The sequence below is a fragment of the Olea europaea genome, chromosome 16 (genome assembly GCF_002742605.1).
Source record: "Olea europaea var. sylvestris chromosome 16, O_europaea_v1, whole genome shotgun sequence".
NCBI lineage: Eukaryota > Viridiplantae > Streptophyta > Magnoliopsida > Lamiales > Oleaceae > Olea > Olea europaea.
The window spans coordinates 7,625,813-7,641,684 of record NC_036252.1 but is presented as its reverse complement, the minus strand read 5'-3'; the positions used below and the strand labels follow the sequence as shown (position 1 = coordinate 7,641,684).

The 15,872-nt window shown below is 36.8% G+C and overlaps 2 protein-coding genes across 2 annotated transcripts in view; one reads left to right on the top strand and one right to left on the bottom strand.

Moving 5' to 3' along the window:
- Positions 1 to 3,397, bottom strand: part of LOC111412580 (probable protein phosphatase 2C 63) — a 10,988-nt gene extending 7,591 nt beyond the window's left edge. Inside the window, exons 1-4 of the mRNA XM_023043515.1 lie at positions 3,245 to 3,397; positions 2,779 to 2,908; positions 2,686 to 2,736; positions 1,471 to 1,702 (exon numbers count right to left, since the gene is read on the bottom strand). Of these exons, the coding sequence (XP_022899283.1) occupies positions 1,471 to 1,702; positions 2,686 to 2,736; positions 2,779 to 2,908; positions 3,245 to 3,397 (566 nt within the window). The remainder of the gene's footprint in view (positions 1 to 1,470; positions 1,703 to 2,685; positions 2,737 to 2,778; positions 2,909 to 3,244) is intronic.
- A 6,337-nt stretch (positions 3,398 to 9,734) lies between these two features.
- On the top strand, positions 9,735 to 11,432 carry LOC111411979 (3-oxo-Delta(4,5)-steroid 5-beta-reductase-like). Its single transcript, XM_023042692.1, has 2 exons — positions 9,735 to 9,888; positions 10,015 to 11,432. Exons 1-2 carry the CDS (start codon positions 9,850 to 9,852, stop codon positions 11,143 to 11,145), a joined length of 1,170 nt encoding a protein of 389 aa, XP_022898460.1. The 5' UTR covers positions 9,735 to 9,849; the 3' UTR covers positions 11,146 to 11,432.
- The last annotated feature ends 4,440 nt before the right edge of the window (positions 11,433 to 15,872 follow it).

Sequence of the window (15,872 nt, the reverse complement as noted above, 5' to 3'; positions counted from 1 at the left end):
TTCAAGAACAGATCCAAAAAGACAAAAAAAATTTAAAACTATATTTGCTAGATTTAGGAATGAACGTGATTAAACTAACATTTAATTTAATCAACACGTTAAACAGTTCTTAACAAATACAAAGTCGGCTCTGATACCACTGTTGGGAATTTACTTAAACATGCACAGCGGAATTTAACAAGTTTCAATTCCCATTCAGGATTTAGCTTTGTATTTAGATAAAAATTGTGATAAGAAATATACCTTTACTTGTAATTTGCAAACTCTTTCGCATTATTCCTTTCCAGCAGCTTGAATCTGCCTCCCACAGCTGTCCAATTGTCCAGCCTCCAATGTAATCCACACAGAGAGTAGACAGCAACTGCTAGGGTTTCTTTCTTGTGCCAGCAAGAATAATGAAAACATTATTGGACCTCAAACCCTAGCTGCATATATATATAAACCCAAACGGACCCGGCCCGGTCTGGTCCAATATTTAATTAATTCAATTAATTAAACCCGATCCGTGAATTAATTAATCCAATTAATTGATTCGGGATTATAAATAACAAATTCAATTAATTAATTTATTCAACGATTGTTAAATTAATCAATTGACAATTTGCAGTCTTCAAATTCTCTTTTGTGTGCGACCCATTAGGTTCCCGACCACAATGTCTGACGTCGTGAAATATTATTTTGATCTAATCAAAATTGATAAATTAATACACCCTTTTAATTTATCGTCAATTCACATTCGCCGTCCTTGATTGACATCTAGCAATGTGTCAGGGCAATACATGTGACCGGAAATGTCACGTGGTATGACAAAACCAAATTCGTTCGTTTACTGTGGAACTATTATCCTTTCGTCAATACGATCCGATCAATTACGAGATATGAAATTGTGTCAATCTCGATCATTGATCATATCTTTCACTCCACTATTAAGTCAATATAAATCGAAAACTCCTTTTCGACTTATGAGTACACCTTGGCCAAGGATTTCATCATCGACTTAATTGAATGAAATGCAGATCATAATTTCCTACTATCTAAGAGTGACGAATCCTTTATTGATCAATCACAACCTTCATACGATTCTTGACGTACCCGAACGATGTCGTATTAGCGGCCCCTTTCAGAGCAACATCCAACACCGCCAAAGTATGACTGTCCTCATATAAGGTATCAGGACGACCTCAAGTCAAAGGACCAATTCCACTACCGAACGTTAGAGATTAGCCACTGACACTCAGATAGTTATCCATGTGGAATCTCTTAGCGGGTCTCCAATGTTTTGTTCTATAACAAAACATCCACGTCTTCATTTAAGTGTCACCACACTTTAACTCGTGAGATCAGCTACTTACTTCACAAGTAAGAAATGCCACACATGATGGTCTAACTGTATTAACGATATCCATATCTCGTTATTACGCGTTTACAACCTAAATCGATTGGATCTAGGGCATAACACTTACATTATATACAATATCCACAGCAGCTTCATCACTGAGATGTTCCCAGAGGCCATCTGAGGCAAAGATTAAGAACAAATCTTGTGGCCTGAGCTTCCGAGTTACAATTGAGGGTTCAGCTGTTAATAGTGGTCTCTTCAAAGGAACAGGATTTCCGAATTGTAAGAAAAGGGGGTCTCTGTTGAAGTCGGGTTTTTTCAGATAGACATCGCCAATAGATCTTGATACCTGGAAATTATAAACTTACAATTTAGCATCTTAAATGAGATTTTGACTGGAAATAGATAAACAAAAAGAGATGATCACAAAGAAACAATTAAATAACAGATACACACTCCATTCTACCGACACCATGCTTGCCTCTAAATCTAAACAAACTAGATCCTAAAAGTTGTATGAGCATCATGAAAATTTATAGCCATATGGACAAAAACGGAGACAAATGACTAAAATTTCACCAGAATCACAACACTTTGCCTTACGAGATCTTCAAGGACATCTCATGGGCAGAAAGCTTCATGAGAAAATGGGAAGAGAGGCAGAGCATGTGATCCTAGATGTGCAGAGATGATATAGCCCATCAGAAAACAAATATACGTGAATGAAGTAACATAACCGATTGAAATAAGTAACTTTATTTTTGCACAGTGCCATGTTGAAAAGATTTTATTATTTGGTGAAAAGTGAAAGCATCTATTGTAACTCATTTGGTTAGAGCTTTCACATACAAATTGAAGGTCCAGTGTTCGAATCCCTTTCAAACCAATGATATTATGTGTTTCGTTTAATTTAGTTTAATGTTCTATGTTTACGTGACGTTATGTTTATTTAATTTGGGGTGTTACACATTACCAATAGTAAGCTCTGATTGCTAATATCCATGGATACTCACTAGAAATTATTGGTAAGATCTTTTCTGCCTTCATAACCGATACGAGTCAAGGTAAAGGCTTAACTCGTACAGCAAAAAATCGAAACTTATCCTCCCCAGGCCTCTGAAAATCTACTTCCTTTTCGAAACATCAAATGGTTGCGTGATTGCTTCCCAATCAGTTCATTCCTAGAACAACGTCAAAGTCTTTCATGTCTAGGAGGTATAGATCAGTTATAAATTCTTTTCCTTCCATTACTAATTTGACTGGCCTAGCGATCTGATTGGTATTCAAAATTCTACCGGATAGAATGAAAATTTCTAGAACACTATTAGATTTTTCACATGCAGTACATGATTTAACAATAAATGCGGTGAAGATAAATGAATGAGTAGCTCCGGAGTCTATAAGAACATATGCAGGTAGTTCAGATATTGATAGAATACCTGTCATTACATTCGGATCCTCTGCTACCTCTTCCTGGGTGAAAGCAAAAACTTCGACTTTCACTTTCTTGCCTTGTTCGTTATCCTCCTTAGGTGGGTATGCCTTGCAGTCCGGAGCAAAATGGCCTTCCTAGCCACAATGATAGCACACATTTTTCCCAAACAAGCACTCTCCTCCATAAGCCTTGTTGCAATTTGGGCATCGTAAAGTAACTTTATTTAGTTTACTTGATCCTGATCCTAATCCTGTATTGGACTTCTTAAACTATCCAAATCCTTTCCCTTTATTTGATCCATTCTACTTTCATTTTCCATATGATTCATTATTCTTCTCAGTCATCCAATCCATTTCTAGATGATCAGAAATTGACTGCACTCGCCGAAGCACTTCACTATAGGTAGTCATATGGTGAGATGCCATGATTCCTCCAATCTCTGGACACAAGCCTAATTCAAACCTCCTAACCTTCTTTGGCTCGATATCAACAAGGTGTGTAGCATACCTAGAAAGTTGTTCAAATTTCCTTTCATACTCATCAAGCGACATATTTCCTTGTTTCAGCTGTAGGAACTCTGCTTCTCTCCAATCCCTAGGTGATTGGGGAAAGTATTTTGTCATTATTTCTTTTCTTGAACTATGCCCAAGTCATAGCACATTGCTGTGCTTTTGTTCTAGTGCGCGAAGCAAACTCCCACCAGTGGCCTGCTACTTCGATCAACATAAAATCGGCACATGATACCTTCTGTACATCAGTGCATGCCATGTATTTGTAGATTCACTCTAGCCCTCGTAACCACTCCTCGGCTGCCAAAGAGTTTACCTTACCATCAAAAGAAGGAGGTTTAAAACGGTGAAACTGCTCCACAATTGAACTTATGTTGTTAGCATTTGTTGGTCTATTCTGAGGAGCTGGTGCGGGTGCTTGGTTCCTACCAAGGTCATGCACTGCCCTTATCAGATCCCTAAACATAACTGCTTGGTCTTGTTGTCCCACCATTTCCTTTAACAAATTAAATTTTCTCTTAAAAATGTTGGACAACATAGTAACTCAATATGTTTAAAGGAAATTAATTTTTTTTTATTAATAGTATTCCTTGAAATCATGATATATAATAGTTTGACAATTTTATTTTTTATATTTATTTCCAATAGCATAAAGGTAAAGATATCACAGTACTAAGAAAATGGAATCTAAGTTTCTATTCCCTATGAATTCTGTGAATCTTTTTTAATGGAGCTTCATCTTCAGATGAGTCTTCTACCTTAGGCCCAGACTCTACGTCAATCTCAACCAGTGGCTCAAGTTCATGCTCATGATCGTTGCTCCCATTCAGGATCTTCCTCTGGGTCTGATTTTATTTGAGGTTCTGGCTCGGGCTCAACCTCATCACCAAGCTCATTCCTTATCTCCAATTGGGGTTCTAAGTTTTTACTCCGCCTGTCTAGAAGGGTCTGACAATATATACCAAACTCAATCACGTTTGGATGCTCTGGGGGGTTACCTTCTAACATCTCATCCTTAACCACAACTACCATGTCTCCCCATTGAGATGGAAATGAGTGTATGAGATTATTCACAGTCTCAGTATGCGTGATCTCCAGTCCTGCCTCCATAGCTGCCATACATCTTTCATAGATGTCTTGCACGTGTTCGACAAGTGGTTGGGTCAGTCACATAATTCTCATAAGATTGAATGATGGACCTACGGTTTAATACTGCTCTATAAGCTGTGGCCTTTCTAGCGGTCTCATAAGTTCTAATCATGTCTGTCACATAAGGGTCCAATCATATTTATTTTTGCAGTAACATCGACGTATATGTTACGCTCTCATGGCTTTAATAGGATTGTTAATTCATATACCTTCATGTATAATAAAATAATAGCATGCATAACATATTTCATTCTAAACATTATAAGCATTTCTTGAAATCAAGTTTAAATACTTCATAAATCATGCTTGAAGGTAAGCTTAAACATAACATTTCGTTTATACCTTTGGTTCATCAGATGGTAGCTGATTGACAAGCACTAAATGTCATGGGTCTTATTTTAATACTTGATTAAGTTTCAGTTAAAATCACATCACATATAGAACTTAAAATTAAACATGTGAACAACTTTTTTTTTTTTTCACTTATCTACATTCACTAGAACAGAAACTAATATTGTACAATTAAATATTTTGGAAAAGACTTTTACCATTTTAACGATTCACAATGTACAGTGACCGTAATGGCAAGAAATCAATAAAAACTTAAATAAACCATAGTGCTTAATCATTTTTTTTTTTTTTTTTTTAATACAGCTAGCTTGCATTAAAGGTACAATGACTGGACCATAAAAGAAATAAAATGAACAAACAACTTATAGGATGCTCTATTCATTTACACGTGTTTGCTTAAAAACTCAAAGCCCATGGACATTTAACGATAGTAAGATTTTAGAACATTAATTATATAAGAATCATGGGAAGATGAAGTAATTAAACTTTTTCATAAATTGATGGCAGAATTCAACTAATCATGTTTCTCAACCAATTTTATTTATTTATTTATTTTTTAATACACTCAGTCATAAAACCATAGTCTAGATATTGGGGCTACCAAAATTCACTTAACAAAATTTAAAATTACGCATAATGATATAATTTTTTTTTTTCGATCTCCAAAAAGATAAATCTGGGCTATGTATCAAACTATAATGTCCCAAATCCACTAGACATTTATTTTTTTATTTTTTGTTTCTTTTTAAAATATTTGAAGTGTTACCAAAATCTTTCTTTTATAATTTAAGCGGAATTTAACACTAATGTATAAATTTTGGTATTAAATCAATAAGGTAAATTCAACAATTCAAATAAAAATTTGAAGTTTATCTAACTTAAAATATTACGAACTAAACTGTCAATTGAACATGTTAAATAACTTAAATATCAAATCTACTAAGATAATATGCACGAAATTAAACATAAAATAAAGTTATTCTTAAAATAGAAATTGGCAAATAATCTTATAAAAACATAAATGTGTTTTTCAAATGAGATTTCTTTGTAAATTATTATTTCTAGAAATTTTACTTGGTGACCCATGAGCATCACTCGATCAATCCGTCACGCGTTCACACGACCCGTTCTAATTTGAAAATATAGTAAGAGTGGGTATTTTTTTAAAAAGAATACCCAGTAAGAAAAACGTGCATATTCTTTTAATATAAAAATATCCCGTAGGATTTACATACTTGACTAAACGGTCAATCCCGTAGGATTCAACATAAAAATCGACCCAAAGACCTTAACGTATTTCATGCCAAAATTCTATAAAAATACCAAGAATAAAAATTAATCATTTGCACATTTCTTACCTTGATTTGCTACTCAAAAAAAAATAAAAATAAAAATTTAAAAATAAATCTGAAAATGGCTTGTAAATAAAATAATATCTCTTTTAATATGTGTTTTCACGTGTGTATGTAAGGTAGAGATGTCAACGAGTCGAGCCTAGCTGGCTCGGGCTAGGCTCAGGTAAAAATGATTTGAGCTTGTTTTTGGACCCGAGTCATGCCAAGCAAAAGCTCAACCAAAAAAATTAGGCTCGACTCGAGCTTTCGACTCAGGCCTTTCCAAACCGAGCTGGAAGCTCTGCCCAACATCCCAAAATGGGGCTCGACCCGAGTCTTGGCTCGATTCTCCCGAGCCTCGAGCCGAGCGGGCTTGAGCTTTTTCCAAGCCGAGCAACGGGCCGCCCGAGTCGATGAGTTCGATTTCCATCTCTAATGTAAGGGGAAAAAACACCTCTCAATATATATATATATATAGGTGTGAATTCAATAGCCTATTCTTTACATTAATCAATCATGGTGAGTGTGTAAATTATTATTCATTGATGGGAGTTGAAATGATCAATTTTAATATTAATTAAAAGTGGTTGATATCTATGTTTTCAATTCCAAAAACATCCCATCTTCATTTTACCATTTAAAATTTTACTATTTTAACATATATCTGTCATTATATATCTTTTATTAATAAAATATAGGATTAGAATAATTTTCTTTCTATCAAGATAATTCGATTATGGCTAGCTCAAAATTATTTCTTCTTGAGCCAATTTATGTTATTTGGCACGAGCTACAAAATGAGTATAATATCGATGTATTTTATCAACTTTTGAAATATTTAAATATTCGACCCAAATAACTTACGATAATTTCAAAAATATACGTATGCAAAATAAACCATTTATGCAAATAAGTGAGACATGTTTATCACTTCAACGTTTGGTCTTTAGTGTTACGAAAATGTTGGACATGGATTATTTTATTTGCTAAATTATCAACATTAAATTTAGCCTACATGAAATTAAAAATTTAAAATTTGGAGTGTTACATTTATACCATTATTTCTGTAATTAAATAGCATGTTTGGTTGCCATTCGGCTTGTACTAAGTGATGGTGATCCCTCTGCGGATTTGCTGCTGCTCTTAAAGATATGAAGTTGTGGGTTATGAACGTTGTCTCCATAGATGCTCCTGATACTCTACCGATTATTTATGAACGAGGTCTATTTGGAATTTATCATGACTGTTGTGAATCGTATGCAGACCATCTCTTTTCAAAGATTAAAAACAAGTGTGTACATAAGACTCAATTAACTAGATTTGATGCTTAAGTTTATATGCTTTCTTCTAGTTATTTTGAATTCCGGGTCTCAGGTGTAATTTCATGGCCCTGGTTACGGAGGCTGATCGGATTTTGAGGCCCGAAGGAAAGCTTATCGTACAAGACACAGTTGAGATCATTAATAAACTCGAAAGCCTTCTCATTTATACTTGTACATCTCGAAAACCGACCAAAAAAAAAAAAAAAAAAGGATAGACCGTCAAACCTAATACTGGTCAACAGGCTCAAGTCACATTACACACATTACAATTTCTAAGATCTAATGAGAAAATTGCTTAATTTTAATACTAAAAATAGTTTATATCATAAGATTGTAAGATCAAGTCTCATTAATTTAATTTAACTCTCGCTGATATTCGGGCTAACAAAAACCCTTATATCATTTATATTATGTTGAAATTTGAATTATAATCATATCTATTTAGGGATGTCAATTGGGCTCGTTGACTCGGGCCGCCCGTCGCTCGACCCGCGAAAAGCCCGAGCCGGCTCGGCTCGAGGCTTGGTAGACCCGAGCCTAAGCTCGGGCCGAGCTCCATGTTGGGGACACGGGCTTTGCCCGAGCCGGCCCGTGAGCTCGCAAGTTTTTAGCAAAAACTGCCTTAAAAAAGGCAGTAGCTTAAATTATATATATATTTAAAAAAAAGAGAGAGAGAAAGATAGAAAAAGGCCTAGTCGTGCCTAAAATTTTTGGGCGAGCTTTTGTTCGCCTCGGGCCCCAAAAAAAGCTCGACAATTTTAATCGAGTCGAGCTCGAGCCGAAACTTTCGACTCGTTGACATCCCTATATCTATCGTAGTATTAGAGGAGTGATCATTATTCACAAGTGACTATTCACAAGTGACGGAAGATACATGACACGCTTAAGTTCCAAAAATATAAAACTGAAAATTTCTCTTATTTTCTTTGTTTTGCCAATCAAGGGAAATTTTTTCATGAAACTAACGACACAAACGGTTAAATATGTAGCTTGTTGGTAAGCAATTTTATCAAGTTCATAGATTGGTTGCACGTTCACCTCTATCTAATTATTTCATTTAAAATTATTTTGTAATAATGTGGAACGAATTCTTATTAACTTCTTATTTAAAAATGAATAAATAAATTAGGATCTTATTTGTCTTTTTTACATGTTCATACGTGACACCTTTTTTAACTACATGTTCAATAGATCAAATCCAATTTGAAGCGATAGAAATGACAATTTATTAGATCATTGATGCGAAAAATAAAATAAAATACAAGCTTCTCAAAACATTTCTTAAAGAAGTTGCTTCGCACGACATTCTATCCATGCTCGTAACATTTGACACGCTGAAAAGCTTATGTAGCCCATGTTTGGTACATAAATTCATAACATTTCTCTAATTTTTAACCATATTTCCATCAAAAAAATATTATTTTAATTTATTATCCAAAAACATATGACGGGTAGCTTATCATATTCTCCTTACTTATATTGAATGTTCTCTTACTTCTAAAAAAGTTACATCAGATTAAAAATTATTGAAAAATATTTTTTATACTTCATCCTTTATAGATTGAAGAGGTGACAATAAATTAAATTAAAATTATCAAAAAAATTCTTCACCACTTGAATGATGTGCTTACGTAATGTGGGTTAATGATAAAAAAAAAGGTGGAAGAACTTTTTCCATTGGCGAAATTTTCGCTCAATCAAATCTCATTATATAATATATTGATAAATAAATTTATAAATTTTGATGCACATATAGTGTAATAAAAAATTATTTATTTACAAGCACTTATAAGTTAAATTAAAATTATCAAAAAATTTCTTCACCACTTAAACAGCATACTTATGTAACGTGGGTTAATGACAAAAAAGGTGGAAGAACATTTTTCCGTTAACGAAATTTTCACTCAATCATATCTCATCATATAATACGTTGATAAATAAATTTATAAATTTTTATGCACATATAATGTAATAAAATATTATTTATTTACGAATACCAATAATTCAAGAGGCCAATAAGGATTAATTCTCCAAACAGACAACAACAAAAAAATCGGCATATACAGTCTTGACCCTATCTAGACCTTGTTTGATATAAGTTGTTTTCAAAATATATTCTCTCTTTTTCTCAATCACATGTTATTCAATAAAATAATATTACATATAAATTTAATTTTTTTCTTATTTTTTAATAATACATTTTTCATCTATTTATTATTTTAAATCTACTATTTTAAAATGCATTCTTGACCAAATGATTGGATCAAACAAGGGCTAATCATTTTGACAGAGACTAGTAGAAGCCTCTCTCTCTCTCATTTTGTGGTTTATCACACTCCAAAGAAACAGAGACTACTCTCTCTCGCGCTCTCTCTCACAAACACAGAATTCGCAACCGCTGTTGCTAAAAATGAGTTGGTGGTGGGCCGGAGCTATTGGCGCTGCAAAGGTAAGTTTATTCATATCAGATATATTCAGCATCTGTATACGGATTGTATGTGCGTCTATTTATGTGTGTGTGGATATGAGTAGTTTCTAGCGGTTAAAACCCTTGTATGATTTGATCTTGAAACAGAAAAAATTCGAAGAAGATGAGGCAACGATCAAACATCATAGCGTGGCTCTAGTAATCGGTGTCACCGGCATCGTGGGCAACAGTCTGGCGGAAATCCTCCCGCTCGCCGATACCCCCGGCGGCCCCTGGAAGGTCTACGGCGTTGCCCGCCGTCCCCAGCCGTCTTGGAATGATGACAATCCAATTCAATACATCCGATGCGACATCTCAGATCATGAGGATGCTCAAGCAAAGCTGTCACCGCTAACGGATGTCACACACATCTTCTATGTCACATGGACCAATAGATCCACGGAGGCTGAGAATTGCAAAGCCAATGGCAAAATGTTAAAGAATGTGCTTGATGCAGTTATCACCAATTGTCCTAATTTGAAGCATATTTGTTTGCAAACAGGAAGGAAGCATTACATTGGTTCATTTGAATCCTTTGGAAAGATAAGACCTCACGATCCTCCTTTCCACGAGGATTTGCCACGTTTGGATTGCCCGAATTTTTACTATACTCTTGAGGATATCCTGTTCGAGGAGGTGGAAAAGAAGGAGGGATTGACGTGGTCGATTCATAGGCCAGGGATAATATTTGGATTCTCTCCATTTAGTATGATGAACTTAGTTGCTACCCTATGTGTTTATGCCTCCATATGTAAGCACGAGGGTATGCCATTGAGGTTTCCAGGAAGTAAGGTTGTGTGGGATGGATATTCCGATTGTTCTGATGCAGATTTGATTGCTGAACATCAGATATGGGCGGCAGTGGATCCCTATGCTAGGAATGAAGCGTTCAATATCAGCAATGGGGATGTTTTCAAGTGGAAACATTTCTGGAGGATATTGGCTGAGCAATTCGGGATGGAATATGAAGAGTTTGAGGAGGGGAAGAATCTGACACTGCTGGAGATGATGAAGGATAAAGGGAAGGTCTGGGATGAAATTGTGCGGGAGAATGGATTAACACCTACTAAATTGGAGGATGTCGGGGTTTGGTGGTTTGCCGATACTATGCTTAGCTTGAAATGTTTATTGGATACCATGAACAAGAGCAAGGAGCACGGTTTTCTGGGATTCCGGAATTCTAAGAATTCATTCATTTCATGGATTGACAAGTTGAAAGCCTACAAGATCGTCGCTTAACTTGATCTTCTTCTATGCGTTTTTGTTGTATTTGTTTGCTTCCTCAGTTTGATACTTGTGTTTTCTTGGTGTGTTGTAGCGTGTTTAATGTCTTCCGTTTTGATTTAGATAGCTTCTGCTTATGCTTGTGACAAGTAGAAGAAGAGAAGTAGAAGTCCGGGCTTTTGAGTTAGTGTTTGATAACCAATTTTAAAAGAGCTTTTTTCTTCCGGAAGAGCTTTTACTTGTGTTTGGTATGATCATGCCAAAAGCTATTATGGCATTAAAAATGTCATTTTTACCCTTAATGATGAGAATGTATTACTTTAATTATCATATTAAAATTTTATTAGTAAAGCATAGATATAAATTATATAGTCAAATTAAATAAAAACAACAATTTAAATTGAAGTTAGTGACTTAACAATTAATTTTAATCACATATTTTATGTAATTCATAATTGTTATCAATTTTTTAATTACATATTTATCATTTTCTATCAAAATTTACTAAAATTTTAATTTTAATTACACTAAAAAGGTTGTTTGACAGTTTTTATACAAATTCACCAAAATGAATAGAGCTCGTTTCAAATCTAAAGAAAATTTGGCATAAAATATGTAAATTCTCTTCTACGGCAATAAAAAAAGAGTAGACTGTGAAAGGAAGCTAGAAATGCATTTGTCAACTACTAATGAATTTGTATGAAGAGATTATTATTTTGATAGTTCAATAATGCACCAATTGATCAAGAAAGCAACATTAAAAATAAAACAAAAATAATTAATTACATAAAATATAAATTTAAATGCAACAATTTTAGATTGGAAACAATAAGAAAACAATGTTCATCTAAGCACAATGTCACGGATCGTAAGATCATGACTTAAGGTTTGGCATGACACGGGAATGTCATGGTACAAGGTGGGAAAATAAGATAGACTTATGGCAAATAAGGTCTATGCTTCGGTGATATATGGCGATGAGTGCGTTGCCAAATTCAGTGGGGGAGTGACTTACGCCTCACGCGATCGCATTCGATCCGTCCTGGTAGCTATTGCAAGATAATGCGGGTAACGCGTTTCAGAAGGACGGAACAGCTTGTGATAGGGGACGCAGGCAAATTCGGCAAAGGTCGCAAGTAGATTCGAGCTGGGGACACAAGTAGATTGTTTTGGGGCAGAATGCAGGCTGCCTAGATCGTACAGTTTTCCAGGGCGTTAATAAGGTTTTTCTAAGTCCCGACCCAGTCATTTTGGGAGGTAAAATATATGAACCTACAACCAGATATTTTGAGGATGCAAGTGGGCAACTTGCACAATTTGTCCACTTGTGTGCCACTTGCAAGCTAAGTGCTAGTTGTATGCAAGCTAAGCACGAGTTGGCAAAGATATTATCAACGTGCAAGCTAGGCGCGAGTTGTATGCAAGCTAAGCACGAGTTGGCGACAACTTGCAAGGCAAGTTGTAAGACCATCCACTTGATGACAACTAAGAAGGAGTTGGCGACAACTAAGCACGAGGTGGTAACAACTAAGTACGAGTTGTAAAGTGGAATGTTAAGGAGGTTTAAGTTTGCCTATAAATAGAGATGTAGTCTCATTTGTAAATGGTATGTAGTAGATGGTAGAGAATGTAGAGTGAAGTGAGTTTATTCTTTAGAGAGATTGTAAAGTTTTTCCTTTCATTTATACAAAGAAAGTTTCCCCATCCTTACTTGTTTTCCATATATTACTTACTTCAAAATTCTCTTCTCAACGTGGGTATAATTTAGCCTCATTGGTTAAATTATTTGTAGGCGTGGAAAGACCGACTTAACGTTTTCTCGTGAGGTGCGGGAATTGTAGAACGTTAAGGCCGCACGGTTCTAGTTTGTTCGGGTGTAACGAGGTCCGTGACAAGTGGTATCAGAGCAAGGTTCACGTAGGGTTGAACCAATTTTTCATCTCTGAGGTGAGGTGACGTCCGTGATAAGTTCACGTGATGTGGACTACGGAAGCAGTATCAAGGCGAAGGTTTGGTAGTGGTAACCAAGTGCGGCTGTGGTAGCCAGATTCGTCGGAGATTCTTGGAAGCTGGATTTGGGTGAGGTGCTCAAATGGCGGAATCTCAAAAAACTGTTGATATTGAGATTGAGGAGAGGGGCCGAGGTGCTACCCAAACTGAAGTAAGGAAAACTAGAGGGAAAAGTAAGGTGAGGGAAACCACCCACATGGAAGGGAAACTTGACCAAATCATCTCAAATATGAGTGATCGGGTCGAATCTCTTGAAAACTCATTCGAGGCGTTGGAGGGACACGCCATTGGAAAGATAGAAACTCTACAAGTTAATGTCCAAGAGGTGATGGACACACAAGCATCATTGAAAAATGATGTCCAAACGATGAGAGATGATGTTCGAGCTGTGGTAGCTGGACAAGCCACGGTGATGGATGATTTTGGTCGTCTCCAAACCAAAGTCTTGGATGTCTTTACTGCTATGCAAGGCCAAGTTAACCAATTGGTCGTGATGATGGAAAGAATGAGTAAGGAGCTTGATCAATACAAGCACTCCACTGCCGGTACAAGCGAAGGTGCCGCTTCAACTATTGTTGCCCCGAGGATTGAATACCCGAAGCCTAAACATTATGATGGGCAACGTGATGCCAAAGATGTGGAAAACTTCCTATGGCAAATGGAAGTTTACTTTGAAGGCGTAAATCTTGTTGATGAAGCCATGAAAGTTCGAACTGCTTTTATGTATCTCTCGGATATTGCGGCGTTGTGGTGACGTCGTAAGCATGTCGAAATCGCAAAGGGGGCTTGTAAGGTTGATACTTGGGATGAGTTCAAAAGGGGAATACAGAGGCAATTCTACTCGGAGAATGTCGTCTATGAGGCGCGCAAGAAATTGAGGGAATTGAAACATACGAGAACAATTCGTGACTATGTCAAAGAGTTCACGACCCTTATGCTTCTAATCCTAACCATGCCGGAGGATATGCTATTCTATTTTCTAGATGGTTGTACAACGTGGGTGCGACAAGAGTTACAACGTCGTGATGTTAAAACCGTAGACGAGGCCATTGCAGTAGCCAAATCCTTGACGGAGTTTGAAGAAAATCTTGAGACCGAAGCTAAAACTATTAAACCCGCCAGTAAGCCGGATTGGAGGCCAAATCCCAAAATTGATTACAAACCCGTTGGCAAACCAACTACTTGGAGTAAGTAGTATGAGGACAAGAAGAGGAGTAATTTTACACCTCGAGGTTGCTTTATTTGCAAAGGACCACATCTCATGAGGGATTGTCCTAATTTAGGATCATTGGCATCTATTTCCATTTCGAAGAGCAAACCGAAGGCCATAGATAGCCAAGATGAGGATGAAGTTCAAATGAATTCATTGCAGTTGTTTAATGCTATGAGTGCTGAAAATGTTTTCGTGGGGATGGAAACACAACAACTGTCAGGGATGCAGTTAGCGGAAGTCCTTGAAGATGATAAGGACATTATGCTGGCGGAGTTGCCGAGGGAACTACTGATAAATAAGGAAAGTGAGGAAGCATTATCAAAGAAGTCCGAAATTGGGTGCACAAAGGTTTAAAGCTTCGACAGGTGTGGGTACACTACAATCGGAGGAGTTGTCCATCCGAGGAATCAAGGCAGAGGTGCTGAGAGTGAAGGTTGGTGTCAAAGGTGGCATGCAAGATGTTGCAACGAGAAGAGGTGCAAGGGGCACTGTGGAAACCCGGTCATCAAGGAGATGGTGCCGCAAGTTGGGAGAACTTTGATGCTCATGGACGTGGAAGACAATGCAAGGTTGCATGAGGATGCACCGAACACGTTTCGCTACGAGGACGTTAGCGGATTGAGTAGGGAAGAATGTCACGGATCGCAAGATCATGACTTAAAGCTTGGCATGACACGGGAATGCCATGGCACAAGGTGGGAAAATGAGATAGACTTATGGCAAATAAGGTCTATGCTTCGACGATATATGGTGATGAGTGCGTCGCCAAATTCAGTGGGAGAGTGTCTTACGCCTCACACGATCGCATTCGATCCGTCCCGGTAGCGATCGCAAGATAACGCGGGTAACGCGTTTCAGAAGGACGGAACAGCTTGCGATAGGGGACGCAGGCAGATTCGGCAAAGGTCGTAGGTAGATTCGAGCTGGGGACGCAAGTAGATTGTTTTGGGACAGAATGCAGACTGCCTAGATCGTACAGTTTTTCAGGGCGTTAATGAAGTTTTTCTAAGTCCCGACCCAGCCATTTTGGGAGGTAAAATACATGAACCTGCAGTCGGATATTTTGAAGATGCAAGTGGGCAACTTGCACAATTTGTCCACTTGTGTGCCACTTGCAAGCTAAGTGCGAGTTGTATGCAAGCTAAGCACGAGTTGGCGACAACTTGCAAGGCAAGTTGTAAGACCATTCACTTGATGACAACTAAGAAGGAGTTGGCGACAACTAAGCACGAGGTGGTGACAACTAAGTACGAGTTGTAAAGTGGAATGTTAAAGAGGTTTAAGTTTGCCTATAAATAGAGATGTAGTCTCATTTGTAAATGGTATGTAGTAGATGGTAGAGAATGTAGAGTGAAGTGAGTTTATTCTTTAGAGAGATTGTAAAATTTTTCCTTTCATTTATACAAAGAAAGTTTCCCCATTCTTACTTGTTTTCCATATATTACTTACTTCAAAATTCTCTTCTCAACGTGGGTATAATTTAGCCTCATTGGTTAAATTATTTGTGGGCGTGGAAAGG

What these genes read in the sequence shown, in the direction of transcription:
- LOC111411979 (XM_023042692.1), top strand. Translation starts at nt 9,850, where the DNA reads ATGAGTTGGTGGTGGGCCGGAGCTATTGGCGCTGCAAAG. An exon ending in GAGCTATTGGCGCTGCAAAG is followed by an intron (nt 9,889 to 10,014) that starts GTAAGTTTATTC and finishes ATCTTGAAACAG; the next exon opens with AAAAAATTCGAAGAAGATGA.